This window comes from Melozone crissalis, unplaced genomic scaffold (genome assembly GCF_028551555.1).
Source record: "Melozone crissalis strain CALT ecotype California unplaced genomic scaffold, PUWL_Pcris_2 ptg000114l_1, whole genome shotgun sequence".
NCBI classification, from domain to species: Eukaryota; Metazoa; Chordata; class Aves; order Passeriformes; family Passerellidae; genus Melozone; species Melozone crissalis.
Window position 1 is genome coordinate 737,799 of NW_026535891.1, and position 21,831 is coordinate 759,629.

The window sequence follows — 21,831 nt, forward strand, 5'->3', positions numbered from 1 at the left end:
TCTAATCGCCTCAGCCCCTGCAAAGTGCAGGGCTGGTCTCTGCGCTGCTGCGGCCTCCACGTGCTCTGGGCACTGACAGCACCAGCACCAGCCCAGTGCACTCTGCTCAAATCAAACCACCTTTGGGCAGCTCCCTTCACCAACAGCTCCCCCTCCCCAGCAGCATTCTGCACTTCTCAGCCACCCAAAAGCTCTGCTGGGGGGCAGCTCCCAACACCAGGAGATGGCAGTGCCACAGGTGGGAGCCAGCTGTGGTTCTGCTCCTGCAGCTGTGGCAGGACGGGCTCTAAAACCAAAACCTGTCCCTCTGCCCCCTTACCCACCAGGACCTGTTTCTGTGTCCCCTTACCCAGCAGGACCTGTCCCTCTGCCCCCTTACCCACCAGGACCTGTCTCTGTGTCCCCTTCCCCACCAGGACCTGTCCCTCTGTCCCCCTCCCCACCAGGACCTGTCTCCCTGTCCCCTTCCCCACCAGGACCTGTCCCTCTGTCCCTTTCCGCACCAGGACCTGTCCCTCTGTCCCTTTTCCCAGCAGGACCTGTCCCTCTGTCCCTGCTGGGGTGGCCTCCAGGCTCTGACTGACCCTCCAAGCAGCTGGAGGAGCCCCAGCAGGAAAACACGAGGGTGTCCACCAGAACAAACAGCCCAGGGCTGTTCCTGCAGCCACAGTGCCAGGGACACCTGGGCAAACCACACCTTGATGGGCTCAGCCAAGACTGGAGGCAATGGGGTGAGGCTGAGATGTGGGGTCCAATCAATAGGGCCTTGAAGAGCAGGGACAAACATGGTTTGGGTTCTTGAGCAGTGAAAAGTGTGGGGTGACCTTCCCCAAATGAACCAGCAACCTGAGCACAGCTCAAAACACAAACCACCAAATTATCCCTCTAGAGATGATGGGATATTCCCTCTGTAGAAACCACACCTTGATGGGTTCAGCCACCAAAACTGGAGGCAATGGGGTGAGGTTGAGATGTCGGGTCCAATCAATAGGGCCTTGAAGAGCAGGGACAAGCATGGTGTGGGTTCTGCCCTTGAGAAGTGAAAAGTGTGGGGTCACTTTCCCCAAACCAACCAGCAACCTGGGCACACTCAGAACACAAACCACCAAATTATCCCTCTGGAGATGAAGGGATATTCCCTCTGCAGAAACCACACCTTACAGGGCTCAGCCAAGACTGGAGGCAATGGGGTGAGGCTGAGATGTGGGGTCCAAACAATGGGGCAGCTCTTGGCCTTGAAGAGCAGGGCCAAGCCTGGTTTGGGTTCTTGGGCAGTGAAAAGTGTGGGGTGACCTTCCCCAAACCAACCAGCAGCCTGGGCACACTCAGAACACAAACCACCAAACTGCCCCTCTAGAGATGAGGGGATATTCCCTCTGCAGACAGGGCCCAAGAGCATCCCTCTCCTGCACAGAAAATCAAAGATTTGCCATTTAGCCAGCACATCAGACAACAGCATCACCTACCAGGGCTTTGTGCATACACTCGTGACCTGGGACAGAAACCTCAAACCTCCCCTGACACCGTGCACGAGGCTCATCTGGAAGAATTAACCTTGTAAGTCTAAGAGGGTAATCAAATCTCATGCTCCAGGGCATAAGCCGATCACCAAAGGGGTCAGGAAGGAATTACTGCCCCACACTAGCAGGGGATTTTTTGCCTTTCCCCTGATGTAAACCATATTGGCAGTTGCCAGAGTCAGCAGCCTGGCCCTGAAGGACTGATGGCCTGATCTGTTGTGGCAAATCCTCTGCAGTAATTCCTCTAATGACATTAGTGACTCTTACTTTGCTCCTCTCCTCCCCTGGTCCTGGCTGCTGCTGGAATTCACACAATCACACACTGGGGTGGGTTGGAAGGGATCTAAAAGCTCATCTTGTGGCACCCCAGGTTCTTCCACCATCCCAGGCTGCTTCAAGCCCTGTCCAGCCTGGCCTTGGACACTTCCAGGGATGGGGCAACCACAGCTCCTCTGTGCCAGGGCCTCCCCACCCTCACAGGAAACAATTTTCTCCTGATATCCAACCTACATCTCCTTCTTTTCAGTTCAAAACCATCCTCCCTTTGTCCTGTCACTCCAGCTCCTTCTCCAAAGTCCATCTCCAGCTTTCCAGAGCCCTTTTAGATCTCCATGGAGCCTTCTCCAGGCTGAACAGCCCCAGCCTGGCTCCAGAGCATCTCCATGGCCTCCTCTGGACCCACCCCAGCAGCTCCAGGAGCTCAAGGAGCCACCAGGACATCTAAGGAGCCACCCAGGCATGCCAAGGAGGCACCAGGACATGCCAAGGAGACACCAGGACATGCCAATGAGACACCAGGATATGCCAAGGAGACACCAGGACATGCCAATGAGACACCAGGATATGCCAAGGAGGCACCAGGACATGCCAAGGAACCACCTGGACATGCCAAGGAGCCACCAGGACATTCCAGTGAGCCCTCCAGGCATACCAAGGAGCCACCAGGACATGCCAAGGAGCCACCAGGACGTGACAAGGAGGCACCAGGGCATGCCAAGGAGCCACCCAGCATGCCAAGGTGCCACCAGGCATGCCAAGGAGCCACCAGGATGTGACAAGGAGCCACCAGGCATGCCAAGGAGCAACCAGGACATGCCAAGGAGCCACCAGGATGTGACAAGGAGCCACCAGACATGCCAAGGAGCCACCCCAGCATGCCAAGGAGACACCAGACGTGCCAAGGAGGCACCCAGCATGGCAAGGAGGCACCAGTACATGCCAATGAGCTACCCAGGCATGCCAAGGAGCCACCAGGAGCTCAAGAAGCCACCAGGACATGCCAAGGAGCCACCCAGCATGGCAAGGAGCCACCAGGATATGCCAAGGAGCCACCAGGGCATGCCAAGGAGGCACCAGGACATTCCAATGAGTCCTCCAGGCATGCCAAGGAGCCACCAGGACATGCCAAGGAGCCACCCAGCATGGCAAGGAGCCACCCCAGCATGCCAAGGAGCCACCCGGACATGCCAAGGAGCCACACCAGGACATTCCAATGAGCCCTCCAGGCATGCCAAGGAGCCACCAGGACATCTAAGGAGCCACCCAGCATGCCAAGGAGCCACCAGGACATGCCAAGGAGCCCACCAGGACATGCCAAGGTGCCACCCAGCATGCCTGCAGCGCTCCTTCATCATGCAATGTCCCATCTTCCTGCATGTCCTTTTCTCCCAAAGAAAGGGAGCAGTGAAAATTGATGGCAAAGCTGTGCTGGTGACCAATCCAGCTGCTGCTTTGCTGCCACCCCATTTGATCAGGCTGGCTGCTGAGAGCAAAGCAAGATGTGCTGCTCTGGGCTGGGGAGTGATGCTCCCGTGCTGGGTTTTGGAAGAACCAGCCCAGCCAGGGAAAAGCAGTGTCCCCCAGCCCAGGGAACTGGGATTTGGGGACACCAGAGAGGCACTAAAGCCACGACACACAGCCATGCAGAGCAGCTCCTGCTGCCAAATCCCACCCAGGGCTGTGAGAGCTCATCCCTCAGGAACATCCCTTCACTCAGCTGCTGCCTCCTTGCTTCCCCCAAGGTCTATCAAGCCATTCCCCTCCAGCATTTCCAATTATTTTCCATTTGTCTGAACAAGGTTTCAGTCACTGCAGATCCCTCACTCCCCTCTGCACCCCTTAAAATACACTCCAGATCCTCCAACAACCCCTGAGGCTCTGTTTCCTCCTCATGATGGATATAAACAGCCCCAGGAGCAACTGGGACATCAGCAGAAATTTCTGATGCCCACCCCAGCCCCCACCACCAAGTTATAATGAGGAAAATCTGCCATTTCCCATTGTTTTGCTGAGGAGCAATAAAGTGGTTCATCCAATTCTGTTCTCTGACACTCTTTAAGGATTAGGAATATATCCACATGGTTTTTTTTAATGTTTTTTTCTGTTTTTCTGCAGTGAAAGTGGCAGGAAAGAAGCGTGGCAGCTCATGCTAGACTAAAGGCAGCTTGGATCTGCTGGAGCACAGAAAGCAAAGCCTGGAAGTCCTGTGGTAATGGGAAATACATGGACAGAACCATCCCAGAGCAAACCTGAGCTGGCAAAGTGCTGCTGCTCCAGCACTCCAGTTTAAGGAGCATGGAAATTTGGGAATAATCTGCTGGTTTTTGTTTTCCCTCTGAGATACATGAATGCATTCCTGCACACATGCACATGCGTGTCTTGGGCTTGGCTTCAAAAGAGCCCAAGGAAAAAAGCCCTGGAGTCATTTAAGTCTACAATTGAGGAGGGGAAAAAAAAAAAAAAAAACGGAATAATTTGAGTTGTTTGCGTTCAGCAAAATGGATACTTGTTGTGGCTGTTTTTTATTGGAAAAACCACATGGAAAATGTCAACTGAAATATATTTTCTGCAAGACAAAAATAAAAAAAAAAAAAGGGAGGGGGGAACTAACTAAGTGGAGAAGATACTTTCTTCTGGAAAAGCACTTAGATGGAAATAGCTCCAAAGAGAGGAGCAATGCCTGGATCTGCCTGGATCTGGCCTAAATCTCTGCTTATTTTATGGAATGGGAGAAGCACAGCTCTGGTGGCTCAGAGTGGGATGGAAACGGGAAATTTTGGAGCCCCCAAAGGCAGCAGGGTGAGGAGAAGGAGCAGGGACACCCAGCACTGACCTGCCGGTTGCGCTCGTCCGTGATCCGCTGGATCTGGATCTTTTTCCTCCCCATCTTCTCGGCGAATCCTCAGCACAGCCGGGACCACTGGGGCTCAGGGAGGGGAGCAGCAACCCCACTTTAGGATGCTTGCATCCAAGAGCCTGGAGGGGCTTTTCTCTCAGGCAGAAAACAAACCCCCCCCAAAAAAAAAAAAAAAAGCCAAAACAAAAAAAAAAATATTTCGGCGCGGCTCCGTGCTCAGTTCATGGTACCGGCCTCCACAGCCTGATCCAGCGGGGATGAGACGTCAGCAGCTGCTCAGAAACCTGCACAGGGACAGAGACAGGAGTGAGATCCTGATCCCAGACCCCATCCAGCACCCCCTCAGCACCCAAATCCCACCCTCTGCTTCTTTGTCCCACCCAGCTCAGGGATTTATTTCTCCAAAGGAGCCCAAGGATGGAGGGCAGCAACACACAGGACACACGATGCTGGGTGAGGAGGAGGAGGTGGCAGCAGTGAGCCCCTGAATCCCTGCTCCTCTGTGACACTCCAGACTTTTTTTTTATTTTTTTTTCTCTTAATAAAGTCATAAGCAGTCGAGTGGCTGGTGATTAGCTGGGGCAATTTAAATCCGTCTCCAGTTTCTGCACTAATCTCCAATTTGGAATTTTCAAATGTCTTTATTTGATTGCTTGAAAGGAACCTTATAACCAGGCACAGAAACCTCATTTTTATAGGGGAAAGGAGGACTCTGAAGGCAGCTGAGACAGCCTGGCCTTCACTGGGCTCAGCCACAGGGTGTTTCCGTGCATCTGGGGGTGTCTTGTGCCCAAAGCTCTCCCCAAAGGGACAAATTCTGCAGCTCTCAGGGGCTCCCATGTTAATCTGCATCCCCCAGCACCAGAGGCTGCACCCAGATGTACCAGGGCACTGTCCCGTTCTCAGCTGTTTTTGATGGCCTGGAAAGGCTCGGGATGGCCTTGGGACAGCTCCAAAGGACGAGAAGAGTCTTCAGGTTTTTTCTCTCTCTTCAGTGTTTATTGGTTTTTATCTACAAGATTTTCTCTCGGCCCGACAGAGGTCCGCACAGCCCGTCAGCCATGAGCACACTGAGAGCCCTCGGGGCGGTCACTTATCTTTATACCCAAAACTACGTGTAAGATATTTACCTATTTTCCCCAATACCTTTCACCCCTATTGACAAGTGCACTTTTAGTAAGAGCCAATCCCAAAGTGCCACCACCACCACAGAAGATGGAGGCCAAGAAGAAGAAGAAGAAGGGCAGGACACGCCCCAATTCCTCCATCTTGTTTCTCTAGAACCCCCCTGTACTGAAATTCCAAACCCTGTGTTTCACACTATAATTAACCTATCCCTTCACCATTTATCCCCGTGAGATCCTCCCATCCTCACACAGGTGTTGTCTCCTGTGCAGGGTCAGAGTCCAGCCACCAGACACTTCTGGCAACATTCCAGGACCTCCGAGCCCCCCAAGGGTTGTCTCGGTGTCTCTGCACATCAGGGCTGCTGTGCTGAGATCCCACACCCAGGCACCTCTGGCACAGCCCCCCAGCCCATCTCATGTCATTTCCCAGCACTGCAGAGAGGGGACCAAGAGGGAATTTCAGTCCATTTTCCACAGGTATGTCTCTCTCCCTGCTCTCTAAGCAGCTGCATAACAGCAGTGATAACACTGCATTTAAGGCAAGGTGCCCTGTGCCAAGACCCAGGCAAAGGGAAAAGCCAGTCCCAAAATAGCTTCCGATCTGCCTCAACTTGGCAGTCCCCAGCCTTGTCACAAAAAACATTAAAAAACCCAAAAGCTTTTTCTCCCAAATTCAAAGCAGCGGCCACAGCCAACCTGACCAAGCTGCTCCTCTGCCACCCCAGAGCACCCCCAGACCCTGCTGAAGACCTTGGCCCATCCTTCACCTCCTCACCAGACCATGCTCCAACAAAAAACCCAAATGTCTCACTCCCACACTCGGTTTTGGGGTTCACTGAGTCATGTGAGTCACTCAATCTTTTTTTCTGCTTTTTTTTGGGGGGTAAAGTTATTCATTGTGAGTAACTTTATTATTGGTTATTCATCAATTTATTGGTTATTCATCACTTTATTGGTTATTCATCAACCATGTTCTGTGGTTTCAGTGCAGGAGAACAGGGACTCTTTTCCCCATCCTGACATCCACAATTTGCCCTCCAGGGAGGATGAGGTATGAGGAGGCCAGGGAGAAGATCAGAGGGACAAAGGGCAGCAAAACCTGGGGTTTTTTACCCATAAATCCCATCAGCAAGACTCTGTGCAAGGACAGATCTTACAGGGATGGCATTTAATTATTGAGTCATTATTTACCAAAATAGGTGCATGTTCCCTTCCCAGCAACAAACAGGAGCAACCATCCAGCTGTGAGGAGCACTGTCACCATGGGGAACACTGAGCCAGTGCCACAGGCATCCTTTGGCTGCTGCTCCCCATCCCACCGTGGAAAGCCCCAAAAATAGGTCCCAGAGCATCACCAGTTCTGGGCATCACCAGTTTTGGGGCATCACCAGTTTTGGGGTATCACCAGTTTCAGAGCATCACCAGTTCTGGGGCATCACCAGTTCTGGGCATCACCATTTCCAGAGGATCACCAGTTTTGGGGCATCACCAGTTTTGGGGTATCAACAGTTCTGGGGTATCAACAGTTCCAGAGCATCACCAGTGTTGGGGATCACCAGTTTTGGGGTATCAATAGTTCTGGGTTCTGGAGCATCACCACTTCCAGAGCATCACCAGTTCTGGGGTATCAACAATTCTGGACATCACCAGTTTTGGGGCATCACCAGTTTTGGGGTATCAGCAGTTCTGGGGCATCACCAGTTCTGGGGTATCAACAATTCTGGAGCATCACCAGTTTTGGGGTATCACCAGTTTTGGGGTATCACCAGTTCCAGAGCATCACCAGTTCTGGGGCATCACCATTTCCAGAGGATCACCAGTTTTGGGGTATCAACAGTTCCAGAGCATCACCAGTTTTGGGGATCACCAGTTTTGGGGTATCAACAGTTCTGGGTTCTGGAGCATCACCAGTTCCAGAGCATCACCAGTTCTGGGGCATCACCAGTTCTGGGTTCTGGAGCATCACCACTTCCAGAGCATCACCAGTTCTGGGGTATCAACAATTCTGGAGCATCACCAGTTTTGGGGCATCACCAGTTTTGGGGTATCACCAGTTCTGGAGCATCAGAAGTTTTGGGGTATCAACAGTTCTGGGGCATCACCAGTTCTGGGGCATCATCAGTTTTGGGGTATCAACAGTTTTGGGGTATCGCCAGTTCTGCAGCATCACCAATTCTGGAGCATCACCAATTCTGGGGCATCACCAGTTCTGGGCATCCCCACTTCCACAGCATCACTGCTCCAACTCACACCATGTGAGCATCCCTCAAAGGTCAGTGATACAGCAAGAAGCAAAAGGAAAATGAGGATTTTTATTTCATCCACCTGCAATGTCCTCTTGGTATTTCCCTCACTGTGAGCCCACAGCCCAAAGGCTCAGAACCAAGGTGAGGATTTTGCACACACAAAGAAATTTTGGAAGAGGAGGAACTTTTTGTTGGGTTTGCTTTGCTGCTTTTCCCTTCAGAGTCGCCACTTCTCTAAACTGGCTGAAAAATATTCACCTTCAGCATCTTCAAAACCACAAAGTAGCAACAGCTCCACAACCAGACACAGGGCAAGATGCTAATTCTTTCCGTGTGCTGCAGCTCTTGGACAGAGAAATGCTCTGAAAGACAGCAGATTTACTGTCCAAACCAGAGAGGAACTCTCCAGAAGCAACAATAAACACTGCAGAACAACGGGCAGTAAATTTCAACTGAGTGAAAGGAAACATATTTTAACACAATTTCGTTGTGGGACTTGTTCACGGGATGCTATGGCAGCCAAGAGCTGCACAGTGCTCAAAGGGATGGGATGTTTGTAGGGATGAGGAGAAAACCCCAGAGCTGCTCATCCCTGCCCTCAGCCCCACACCAGCTGCTGTTTCTTGCATGGGATTCCAACCACATTGCTCTCCCCAGGCCACAAACACACCCCAAGTGTTTCAAACCAAATCCCCTTTTTTCAGCCACCAAACCAGGTTCCTCCTGCTGCTCTGAGCCCTGACTCTGCATCCTCAGCACCTTGGCTGGATGGGGACCATGCTCCCAGCAGCCTCAGGCTTTGCTCATGCTGCTGGATAAAGTTTTCCAAAAGAAAAAGGTGACTTAACAGGTTTTTGCTCATCATCATGGGGAGAAAAGGAGTTCTTGACCCCTGTGCCTTGCAAGAGAAGGAAAACACCCCATGGGGAGGGCAGCCCTTGGTTGGGGTGAGGAGGAGGAGGATGGAGAAGAGCACAGAATGTTTGCTGCCCTCCAAATGCACCTGACAGAGGGGATTTCAAACCCCTCCCTTTTCTCTTCGTGGAATTGAGGTTTTGGGGTGAGTTTATTTGTTTTTTAGGTTGGGTTTTTTCCCCCGCCTTATTTTTAAACCCAGGTATTTTCACGTTTCCTGCCCAGGTGGCTCTTTCAGAAAGTCCAACCACCTGGTTTGAGTTTCTGAACAGCAGCTGGAAGAGCAAGAAACCTGGAGAGCACCCTCATCTCTGCTGGCACTGCTGCTGGGGCTCAGCCCCAAGCCAGGAGGATCCACTCTGACCAAATTGCTTTGGCTCCCTCACTGCCCAGCCTGAGGCACCAAGATCAGCCAGGACCCTCCTCTGTGATCAGGTGGAATTAAAGCACCTGAACCCTGCAGAGACAAGCACCCAGAGTGTCAGGGTCTCTGCTGCTCAGAGTGACCCCGAGAAAAGTTCCAAAGTCTCTTTTCCCAGCCTGGTGCTTGAAGAAGGAGTCACGGCTCTTCATTTCTCGGTCTCAAGGTTGTTTATTTTATCTTAACTATAAAAAATTTTCTCGTGCCCTGCTGAGGTCCATCCAGCAGGACAGTTCCAGGCACTCTGCCTGCCCCCAGGGCAGTGTTATATCTTTATACTAAAAACTACCTGTGCAATATGTACAATAACTTTCCAATACCTATCACCTATGTTAGACAGTGAGCTTCTACTCTAAACCAACCCAAAACTGCCACCGTCACAGCAGAAGATGGAGGCCAAGAAGAAGAAGGAGAAAGGCTGGACATGCCCAGATCCCTCCATCTTGCCTCCTAAACCCCCATTCTGAAAACCCCAAAATCCGCTTTTCCACCCCGTGATAACTTCACTATTATTCCACTTAAACTGTTGTGGCTTGCTGATCTTCATCTAAGGTTGGTAATTTGCTCCATGGGTCATAATGAAACCCACAGGGGCATTTTGGGCTCTGTGCCAGGGTCCCTGTGCCCCCTGGCAGGGTCTGGGCTGCTCAGGACAGCCATGGGGATGTGCTGGGTGCTGACACCACAGCACAGACTGCCACAAGGAGCTGAGCTCCTAAATAACCTCTCACTTTTGGGGTCTCAAACGATTTTATATACAACAACCCCACTCGTTAAATCCTCATCTCCTTCTCTGACAGCAGCTTCTTCCTTTCTCCTGAGCCTCCTTTTCCAAGGAAACCATCCCAGCTCCCACACCCTGCCAAGGAGGACCCAAGGGCATGGAAAAGGAGCTGCAAACCCGCTGGAAAAAGCCACCCTGACCCTGTTGCAGTGGCAGGAACCTCAGGCAGGCTCAGGGAACTGAACATGAGGAGCTCTGGGCTGGAGGAGCTCCCCCCTCCCCGCTCTCAGCTCGCACAAGTGTGACTATCACGGCAATTAGCACACATGCCAATTAACTCCGAGCAGGTGCTGGTTAACTCTGTGCTGAGTAATTCATCCCCGGCTCGCAGTAAATTGCTCCAAATTGGAGAGACAGGCGAGAGAGCAGAGTTAGCATTTTGCAAATGGGGGGGAAGAAAGAAAGAAAGGAAAAGCGCAGAGGAATCTCAGCTGGGAGATGTTTTTACAAAACAAGGGAGCTGGGGGGCTGAATCCCCAGCTCATGAGCTGAGGACACAGAGGAGCTGAGATCTCTTTCAAGTCTTTATTTCTGGATGATTTTTTTAAATCTCCTGTACAAACTTCTGATGTGTTTCACCTACTTCTAAGTGGTTTCACCTTTGCTTTGCACAGGCAGCAGGGGCTCTGCGCTGCTCTGTCGCTTTTCCAGCCCCACGTTTCTCTGGGCACAAGCAGGGGACACTGAGAGTCTCACATCCACTTTCTACAGCCATTTGCTATTTTTAATACACTTTTATTGCATCCCTTTTTTAGTTGCTCCTTGCTAAAGTTAGCTCCACACACCTCCCCTTCTCCAGAGCAAAAGGAATTCTGCTGCCCTTCCTTAACACCCCCCTTGCAGTGCTGCGTGCTCTCAGCACAATGTCAGCTGAAAGAAACCAAACCTTGGCCATGCAGCTGCAGAGGCAAGATCAAAAAGATTAATCTGAAAGCTTTAGGAAGACAAATAAAGGCAAATAAACGCATCCTTTCCAAAAAAAATTGTATTTCCCTTTGGAGCTCTTTTGCTTTTTCCCAGCATGTGGCACCGTGCTCCTCGATGCAGGAACACACAGCAGAGCCAGTGACATGAGGGAGGGCAAAATTGGGATGGGTTGGCAGCAGTTCAAGAGATGTTTTCCTGATCTCCATCCCCAAAACGGGTCCAGGGCAACGAGGACATCCCTGGCTGCAAGGGAACCTGCAAAAGGAGCTTCAAAGGACATTTGAAGGTTGGGAAAAGAGGAAAAATGCTGCCCTGTGAACACACAGCTCATCTTATGGAGGCACAGAAAGTCCCAGTTTGGAGGGAGAAATGCAGGTGACAGGCATGGCAGGTCACAGCCCAAGGCAGCAGCTGCTCCCCCAGGCACCCAATGCTCTCACTGAGGGACCAACCCACCTTTTACCCAAAATTTGCAAAAAACACAGCCCCAAAATGTGTTTTTCCTTAAGGCTCCATCAATCCAAGGTTTGGCTGGGAGTAAAGGGAGGCTCCTCTCTGCCACAGGAACCGAATTCATGGACCCAAGCCCCAGACACACTTTGGGGGGTGTCAGGTTTGTCCACAGACAGAAATGACAGCAATAAACTGTCCCAGTCTTGCAGCTCCTCTGTGGGAAAAAGGCCATGGCAAGGGAGCTCCAGCACACAACCAGGTAGGGTACAAGGTGGTACAGAACTGCAGAATGGTGAAATTCTTAAAGCTCACCTCATCCCATCTCTCTGTCACCCACTCAACAGGGACACATTTCTTCCCATCTAACCCTGTCCTTGCTCCATCACTCCAGGTCCCAAGTCCCTCTCCAGCTCTCCTGGAGCCCCTTAACACAATGGAAGGAGCCCCAAGGTGTCCCCAGACCCCGCTACAGCCCCAGCTCCCCCAGCCTGGCTGCAGAGCAGAGGGGACCCAGCCCTCAGAGCATCTCCATGGTTGGTTCTGGACTCACTCCAGGAGATTTGTGCTCTTCCTCCTGAGCTGGAGGCAGCACTGCAGGGCTGTCTCACCAGAGAGGGGCAGAGGGTCACAACCCTGGCCCCTCACAAGCTGTGGGATCTGCTGGGCACATCAGTGGCTCTGCCAGCACTGCCAGCTGGGCCATGTCCATCTCCTTGTGCACACCAAGTCATCCTGTCTGTCCACTGAGGCAGGAGAGCCCAGGTGAGGAATGCAAACGGAGCTGGCCTGCAGTGGAAGGGGATTACACCACACTGAGCCCCTCACTGTCCCTGCTGGGAGGGGACAGGGCAGGGGAGGAGGAAGAAATGATGTTTGGAGGCGGCAGTGGTGCTTTGGGGGTGGCAATGATGCCCCTGAGGTGGCAGCGATGCTTTGGAGGTGGCAGCGATGCTTTGGAGGTGGCAGTGATGCCCCAGAGATGGCAGTGATGCCCCGGGGGTGGCAGTGATGGTTTGGGGGTGGCAGTGGTGCTTTGGAGGTGGCAGTGATGCTTTGGAGGTGGCAGTGGTGCTTTGGAGGTGGCAGTGATGCCCCAGAGATGGCAGTGATGCCCCGGGGGTGGCAGTGGTGCTTTGGAGGTGACAGTGGTGCTTTGGAGGTGGCAGTGATGCCCCTGAGGTGGCAGTGGTGCTTTGGAGGTGGCAGTGGTGCTGTGGAGGTGGCAGTGGTGCCCCTGAGGTGGCAGTGGTGCTGTGGAGGTGGCAGTGGTGCTGTGGAGGTGGCAGTGGTGCCCCTGAGGTGGCAGTGATGCTTTGGAGGTGGCAGTGCTGCTCTGGGGGTGGCAGTGGTGCCCCTGAGGTGGCAGTGATGCTTTGGAGGTGGCAATGATGCTTTGTGGGTGGCAGTGGTGCCCCTGAGGTGGCAGTGATGCTTTGGAGGTGGCAGTGGTGCTTTGGAGGTGGCAGTGATGCTCCTGAGGTGGCAGTGGTGCTTTGGAGGTGGCAGTGGTGCTCCTGAGGTGGCAGCGATGCTTTGGAGGTGGCAGTGATGCCCCTGAGGTGGCAGCGATGCTTTAGGGATGGCAGTGATGCCCCAGAGATGGCAGTGGTGCTCTGGGGGTGGCAGTGGTGCTGTGGAAGTGGCAGTGGTGCCCCTGAGGTGGCAGTGATGCTTTGGAGGTGGCAGTGCTGCTCTGGGGGTGGCAGTGGTGCCCCTGAGGTGGCAATGACACTCCTGAGGTAGCAGTGGTGCTTTGGGGGTGCCAGGAGCAGCTGCTGCATCTCTCCTGCCACAGAGCTGCAGTTTTTACCAGAAGCAGCTGCATGGGGAGGTGAGGTGGCCCCAGTGCCCCAGCAGCCCCCAGCCCAGCTGAGAGCCCCCACCTGCTGCCAACAGCTCCAAAGGCAGCTGCAAATAAGGAACAGCTGCTGCTGAGGGCTCTGAGCCTCACCTTGAGGACACCAAGTCCTGCCAAAGAGCAAAGTCACCTCCCCACCCACGGCCAGGGCTGGATCCCATCCCTTCAGGACACGGATTTAGCTCAAGTCACCTCTTGAACCCGCCTGTTTAACTGCAGTTCTTGCCTTCCTGTTTCCTTTCTCGCTGCCTCTTGTGAGCTAATTGTTGTTTTTTTAACATATCCTCCATGCTGACACCGAGGACTTTTAGTTTCCTTCTGTGTGGTTTGTGGATCAGCAGGACTGACTTCCTTCTCCTTTGCAAAGCCCCTTCCCTAAAACCCCCACGGCCAGAGCTCGTGTTAACGCTGCTCTTCCTCTCTGGCACAGCCCCTGGCACGGTGCTGCTCTGCTGTGCCACGGGGGCACTGCTGCCAGGGCAATGTGGCACCCAGGAGGGATGCAGCACCCTGGCACGGCAGCAAGGGAGGTGCCAGCGAGTCCCCAGCACCCTGAGGGACTCCAACCCGGCCAGCTTTGCATTGTTTAGCACCTCTTTATCTCCAAACCGAGATAAAAACCGCACAAACACGCTCGAGTCTCCTCCAAAGCTTCTATTCTGGTTTCAGGATGATGCTATCTGGGTTCCTGTGTCGAACCTCCAGATGCAGCCAGGGGGAGGGGAGAGGAAGGCGCCCGAAACGCGGCTCCAGAGCAAAGCTCCTGCTCAGAAACCGCAGCTGCCTGACCCTGCCCGGGGCCAAATCCCACTGGGCACGCAGGTGCCAGCCCAGGGCTGAGCTGCCAAGCCTGCTGCACCCACGGCAGGGCTCAGATGCCCTGGGATGGGCGGCCAAAGCAGCTGCAGGTAGCTCAGGGGAGCAGCAGCGAGGCTGGATCCAGCCAGGCCCCCAAGGAGTTGGGAAGACACACACACACATCTATTCCTGACCCAGATTCAGCATTCTCTGAAGAAAAGCAGATGCCAAGCGTGCAACCAGCTCTGCTGAGCTGTAACAAAACCTCACATGGTGCCAAGGCTGGCACAGGCTGAGGCAAAGCACAGCCCTGGCACTGGAGAACTACTGGGGTTTGCTGAGCAAGGGTGGGTTAAAGGGAGGATTTGGGGGAAATTATTAAACTGGGGGTGATCTTCTCTTCCTCTGCATTGGGTGTGCCAGTGTGGAGTCAGAAAATATCAGCACAGGGTGGCAGTGACAACATCAGCACAGGGTGACAGTCCAAACACCAGCACAGGGATGGGGATGACAGTCCCAACATCAGCACAGGGTGACAGTCCCAACATCAGCACAAGGGTGTCAGTCCCAACACCAGCACAGGGATGGGGATGACAGTCCCAACATCAGCACAGGGTGACAGTCCCAACATCAGCACAAGGGTGACAGTCCCAACATCAGCACAAGGGTGTCAGTCCCAACACCAGCACAGGGATGGGGATGACAGTCCCAACATCAGCACAGGGTGACAGTCCCAACATCAGCACAAGGGTGACAGTCCCAACATCAGCACAAGGGTGTCAGTCCCAACACCAGCACGAGGATTGTAAGAATCCCAAAGCAACAACTAAATAAACTATTTAGTGCAATACAACAAAGGATGACAGTCCCAACACCAGCACAGGGTGACAGTGCCAACATCAGCACAAGGTGACAGTTCCAACACCAGCACAGGGTGACAGTGCCAACACCAGCACAGGGTGACAGTGCCAACACCAGCACAAGAACTGGAGGCAGCCCCCAGAGCAGGAACGCTGGTGCCCTACAGCCACATCACAGCTCCATCCCACACCACAGGCAGCCAGGGATGCCAGCACATCCACAGCACATCCCAGACTGGTGACATGCTCTGCACAGGCAGGGGCACAGCCAGGGACCTTCTCTGCACTGCCAGCACAGCCAAAGACAGCAGAGGGGACACAGGGGACTCAGGGAAAGGAGGCTGGGCAGGAGCTGCACTGGCAAAGCCACAGCCCTGCCTGGTGCTGTCCAGAAGCCAACCAGGGAACCCTGACCCAAGGGAAGGATCCAGTTTCAGGAGGGAAAAGCCTGTGGGACCAGGACAAGCAGGGACTTGCAGCCCCTCACACCACGTGGCTTCCCAGAGAGGCAGCTGGTCCCCTCTTCTGGAGATGCTACAGGGTCATTGCTGGGCTTGGACAGCCCCCTGCTAAAGAACCTTCAGAGCACCCTGAGAACAGCAACCAAAGGCTGATGCAGCTGCCAGATTAAGCCTCATGACCTTGAGCAGTGACTTTGGTGGTGGCATCCTCGCAGCAGAGGTCACCCAGCACCCTGAGCCCGCCTGTGGTGTCCCAGGTGGCTCAGCAGCTTCCTCAGGTGTGCACATCCAGGCTGGGAACCCTGCATGCCCTGGGGGCACCCCAGTAGGCACAGAGGGTACCACCTTCCCCAGTGGTACCAACTGCAGGCACAGGGCAGCCCTGTGCCACCCCCATCCATCCTCCAGCCCCATCTATCCTCGCTCCCAGCCACCCTCATCCCCATTTACCCTCCATCCCCATTTACCCTCCACCCCCATTTACCCTCATCCCCATTTACCCTCCATCCCCATTTACCCTCCACCCCCATTTACCCTCATCCCCATTTACCCTCCATCCCCATTTACCCTCCACCCCCATTTACCCTCATCCCCATTTAACCTCCATCCCCATCTAACCTCCATTCCCATTTACCCTCCATCCTCATTTACCCTCCACCCCCATTTACCCTCCATCTCCATTTACCCTCATCCTCATTTACCCTCATCCCCATTTACCCTCCATCCCCATTTACCCTCCATCCACAACCACTCCTGTTGGGGAAGATGAAACAGGAAAGCCTTATCAATATGATTGTCTGCCAAAAGATTTTGAGATTATAGAAACTATAAGTGAGATTGAAATGAAAGGAAGCTTTGAGATCCCTCAGTTACTGAACAACTGGAAAACAATGGTGTGGCCAGCTGAAGGTGATCCCCTTGTGATGGAACAACACCCTCTGCTTGCAGACAGGCCCAAGGCTCAGAGCAGACCCTACAGCTTGGCAGAAGGGGCCCAAAGAGGAGTTTTTAGGCTTTAAAATGTAACACAGTGTGGTAATGTAATGATTCTTATAGGCTGTATGGAAATGCTATAGGATTTGTATCTTGTACTAGACTGGTTAGTGAGAATTAGAATATTCAACACAGAAGATTTATTGTGTTGTAACAGGAACCTCGCCCTCTTACCGTTTTACTCTCTTACCCTTTTTACTGTCTTAGCTTTTTTTACTCCCTTATTCTCTTACTCTCTCACCCTCTCTCCCTCTCTCTTTTCTCAGGCCTGCTCCGAGCTGTGGCTGCAGCTCCCAGCAGGGCCCTGCACCCAGGCCCTTTGCAATAAACCCCAAATCCCAGCAGGGCCCTGCTCCCAGGCCCTTTGCAATAAACCCCAAATCCCAGCAGGCCCCTGCACCCAGGCCCTTTGCAATAAACCCCAAATCCCAGGACCTGGCTTCAGAGATCTCTCATCTCCATCCATCCCGACCGTCCTAGTCCCCACTGCTCCTCCACACTCCCACCCCAATCCACCTTCACACCCAGGGAGCAGCAGCCAGACCCCCAAATCTGCTCCCCTTCCCCCACATTCTCCATCTCTCACCATCTCCAGAGGCAGAGACCGGGGGGAATTTTTCCCTCTGCACTAAAGTAGGGTTTTCCAAATGATGGCAAGCAAGAGCCCATTATCCAGCTCTTGTTGCCCACCCCCACGGCTCCCTGCAGGGCATGAAATAACCACCTGCCAGCTCCCCAGAGCCCCTGAGCCGTGGCAATGAGATCTCAGCTTCCCCTGTCACTATTGTCAGAGCAAAATTTAGATACCTGGTAATGAGGAGGTTTAATATGACAGATGAGAGGTTGACTCATTAAAAAAAAAAAAAAAAAAAAAAGAGCGAGAAGGAGAGGGAGCTGAATTCGGGGTTGGATGCTGCTCTGGGTAAATGAGGAGCTGAATTTGGGGCTGGATACTGGACTGGGTAAAACAGGAGCTGAATTTGGGGATCAGATGCTGCACTCAATAAATCAGGAGCTGAATTCAGGGTTGGATGCTGCACTCAGTAAATCAGAAGCTGAATTGGGGGTTGGATGCTGCACTGGGTAAATCAGGAGCTGAATTCGGGGTTGGATGCTGCACTGGGTAAATCAGGAGCTGAATTCAGGGTCGGATGCTGCACTCAGTAAATCAGAAGCTGAATTGGGGGTTTGATGCTGCACTGGGTAAATCAGGAGCTGAATTCAGGGTTGGATGCTGCACTGGGTAAATCAGGAGCTGAATTGGGGGTTGGATGCTGCACTGGGTAAATCAGGAGCTGAATTCGGGGTTGGATGCTGCACTGGGTAAATCAGGAGGTTGTCACAGCTCAGCCTGCACTGGTGGGGTGCAGGAGCAGCTCTGCACCCCAAACGAGCTCTGCACCCCAAACCAGCCCCACACTGGGGACTCTCACTGGTGCTGAGGCCACAGGGAGGGAATGGGAGCCATGGAGGGGGTGGACATGGCTGCAGTTTTTGGGGCCTTGCAGTTCTGCTCCCCTCCTGCTCCGGGGTGTGGGGAGAGCCCAGGAGAAGCTGAAATGTTTCACTCAGAGGGTTTTCCTCTCTCCATGAACCCCAGCAGCACCCCAACATTGCCTCCACCCTCCTTGGCACCCCCTTCCTGAGGGGACACCCATGCCCAGCGCAGCCTCACCATGGGTCACATCACCACCGTGGTCACCAAGGACATTGAGGATTTGTCACCCAAAGGGGACAATCACTGCCTCCAGCTCCAGCACAGGGCAGGATCTCAGCATTGGAGCTCCCAGGGGCAGCTCAGCAGCACCAGGGCAAAGCAAATCCCTCCCTGCTGGGAATTTGGGGGCTCTCCATGACGGGATTTCCTCCAGCAGCACAGGGGACAAATCTCTCTCCTCCTGGTGGGTTCTACCCAGGGGAAATCCCATCAGCCCCAACTGCAGCTCCAGGCCATCCAGAGAGCAATGGAAACCCTCAACAGCCCCACAGCGCACAGCTGGGAGTGGAACTGTCCCAGGAGGGGAACTCTGCCCTTCCCTCCTGTGTCACTGGGATGGGGACTGGGGAATGTCCTCAGCACCAGCCTGGCACATCCTCCTGCTCCTTGCCCAAGGGCACTGTGGCACAAATCATGAAATCCTAGAATGGTTTGGGTTGGGAGGAAACTTAAAACTCATCCCAACCTCTACCTCAGGCTGCTCCAAGCCCCATCCAACCCGGCCTTGGACACTTCCAGGAATCCATGAGCAGCCACAGCTTCTCTGGGCACCTGTGCCAGGGTGTCAGCACCATCACAGGGAAGAATTTCCTCTCAATATCCCATCTATATTCCCATGCTGGCAGTGGGAAGCCATTCCCCCTTGTCCTGTCATCCCAGGCCCTCATCCCTCCCTATCCAGGTCCAAAGCCCCTCTCCAGCTCTCCTGAAGCCCCTTCAGGTGCTAGAAGGGGCTCCAAGGTCTCCCCGGAGCCTTCCAACAGCTCCAGCTCCCTCAGCCTCATCTCCAGCTCATCTCATCTCCATCCCCAGCCCAGACAAATGTTCAGCAACTCTGTGCTCCATCCCCAGCTCTCCCGAAGCCCCTTCAGGTGCTAGAAGGGGAGAAGGCTCCAGGGAGACCTTGGAGCCTTCTCAACAGCTCCAGCTCTCCCAGCTCATCTCCATCCCCAGCCCAGACACATTTTCAGCCACTCTGTGCCCCATCCCCACCCAGAGCACCCCAGAGCAGCTCTGCAGACCCCCCAAAGCCCAGGGTGGGCTCAGCCTGGGAGCCAGAGCTGCCTGGAGGCCCAAGGTCCCCAGTGCCACCCCAGAACTCGGCCCTGGAGCACAATCCCCCCTCCCAAAGCACAACTCCCAAAGGCTCAGCCCCTTCCCAAAGGCCACCAGGATCTTTCAAACCCACCTCCCGCAACCATTTCTTTGTTGGTTTTGCATCCCCAAGCACTGGTGAGTAGCAGCCATGGTGCCCAAAGGCTGCTGATTTGATTTAATTTGCATAAACTGCTGATTGCATCCATGCCCAAGGCAACCACCACTTGTGGCAGGCCCCAATGCAGAGGCAGATGTTGCTCCTGCATTGTCCCAAATCAGGGTTTGCACATCTGGAGCTCCTGGGGAAGAAGCACCAGGTTCCCCAGGGGCTGCAGGGTCCAGAATTCATTTGGGGTGCAGAGGAGCTGGTGAAATCAGGAGCCCCCATTGCTGGGAAGGTGATGGTGGTCACCAGAAGGATAAGAAGCAAAAAAGGTCTTAATTTGTCCCTGATATGGCAATGCTAATTACTGTGAGGGTGATGCCATAGCAGAGCTCACTAGAAGGAGATTTGGATGGAAAAAATCTGGCCAACAGCAACAGGAGCAGGCAGGACCAGGCAGGACCACACTCCTGCCTCCATCCCAGTGCTCACACTGCACCATCACGGCTCCAAGCTGCCCCTGGCACTTCCAGCCTGGAAACAAAGCCACAAAAATTGTCATCCTGGCCATCTGCCTGTCTCAGAGGTGACATGCCCACCCATCTCTGCACATTCCCCAAAACCCACGTTGGTCCATAGCCCCAGACTCTGCTCAGAGCCACACTACACCAGACACTGTTATTCCATTTAATAAATGAAACAAACCTAGCATTGGGGCTGTAAAAGCACCAAGAACAGAGATCCAGGCCCTGGGCATGGGAACCTGTCTGAGGAGGAGCCACCAAAGCCCACCAGGAGGCACAGACCATGGTGTGGCTGCCACTGAGCCCCAACCCACCTCGCTCTGAGCAAACAGGAGGAACTGGGACAAGATGCCACATGGCAAAGACTGCTTCAACTTCCTCTTCTCCTGTGCTGCCTTGAAAACAGAGTGTCTGCAACCCAGCCCATAAATAAACCAGCCAGCAGCAGCACTCTGCTATCCAGAGCCCAACAGGGCACCACTGGAGCATCCCAGGGTGACACAAACTCGAGGTCCCTCATCCCCCAGGATGTCCCCTGTGCCACAAAGGCTCTGCCATCAGCTGTACCCCTGAGCCAGAGGGGTGAGAACCCAGCCCCAGCTCATCAGGCAGCTCAAATCCACCAGGACAGCTGGCTCTCAGCTGTTGCTGCTCACTCACAGCACACACATTCCTGTCCCAGGCACACAAATCCTGTCCTGCTGCTCCCCCAGCACAGCAGTGAGGCCATGAGCTCTGCTGACCCCACAGCAGCCCCTACAGACCTGGGTGATGGTTCCCACTGAGACAGATTCATCCAGAGCCCATCCCAGCACACAGGAACAGCATCCTGCCCCAAAAGGGGATTTTTTAAGGCCAAATTCTGTGTTTCAGCAAGGGGGATTTAGGTCCCCAAGCAGCTGAGCCCTTCTCTTCAAAAGAGGGATGATGATTGTGGCCAGCCCTGGGGGTGTGGATGTTGCCCACAAGGACATCCCAGCAGAGCATGGAGGTGACACTCAGGAGAGCAATGGGAAATGCCAACATTTGGCACCTTCCACAAGCACCATCACATCCTGGTGTGGCACACTCCAAAATCTGTGCTGGAGAATCACTGGCACATGGCCACGGCTCAGGCCAAGGGCTTGTCATGGTTCCCAGCCATGTTATCATGGCAGAAAAGCCACTGGGATGCTCCTGAAGCACACAGGAGATGGACAGGGCAGGTATTGTGAGTGCAGGAATGCCATGGAGAAACACCAGCCACAATTCCTCTTGGAAAAGGGAAAATATTGGGAAAGAAAATCAAACACCACAGTTTTTTGTCAAAGGTGGGATGAGAAAAGGTAAGGCACGAATTTGTAGAAAGAAATGAAAATATTTAAATCAGTATTTTTGCTGAAGGATGGGGATGTAAAAATGTATCAATGAAGCCCAAATGGGTGGTTTGCCCAAAAGAGGAGCAGGAGGAGGAAAAGGCTCTGCAGCTGTTGTTACCTTGGGACCCTGTAATGGTTCCCAAACAAAGGAGACCACCCTGTGACACAAGGCAAGCAGAGGGGAGAACCCCCCTCACCCAGCCAGCAATGGTAAAGGGCAGGGTTTAACCCAAAGCACAGCCAAAGTTTATCCTCCAGCCCCATCCATGAGCATCAGAGCTAGAGCAGCACACGCCTGGGAAGGGAAACACTTCTCCCTCCTCCCTCCCTCTTGGGAGGGAAACACTAAAAGCATTTCTGAAAGATCCCCTTCCTACAGGTTCTGCACCTTCATTTTCACAGACATGGATATGAACATTATCAGCATTATTAACAGTTATCCCAAAGCAGCAACAGCATAAAAACCCTGAAAAAAGATTTTTCTAGGATGAGCCAAGCTCAGCCCTGGTCCCAGCCCCACCACATCCAGCCC

The 21,831-nt window shown here is 53.5% G+C and overlaps 1 protein-coding gene across 2 annotated transcripts in view; it reads right to left on the minus strand.

Annotated features, from left to right (window-relative positions):
• The window catches only part of MEF2D (myocyte enhancer factor 2D), a 94,716-nt gene that overhangs the window by 40,849 nt on the left and 32,036 nt on the right, over positions 1-21,831 (minus strand). For both annotated transcript variants that reach the window (XM_054292817.1, XM_054292816.1), the window contains exon 3: positions 4,633-4,940. In XM_054292817.1, the coding sequence (XP_054148792.1) occupies positions 4,633-4,686 (54 nt within the window). In that variant the 5' untranslated portion in view covers positions 4,687-4,940. The remainder of the gene's footprint in view (positions 1-4,632; positions 4,941-21,831) is intronic.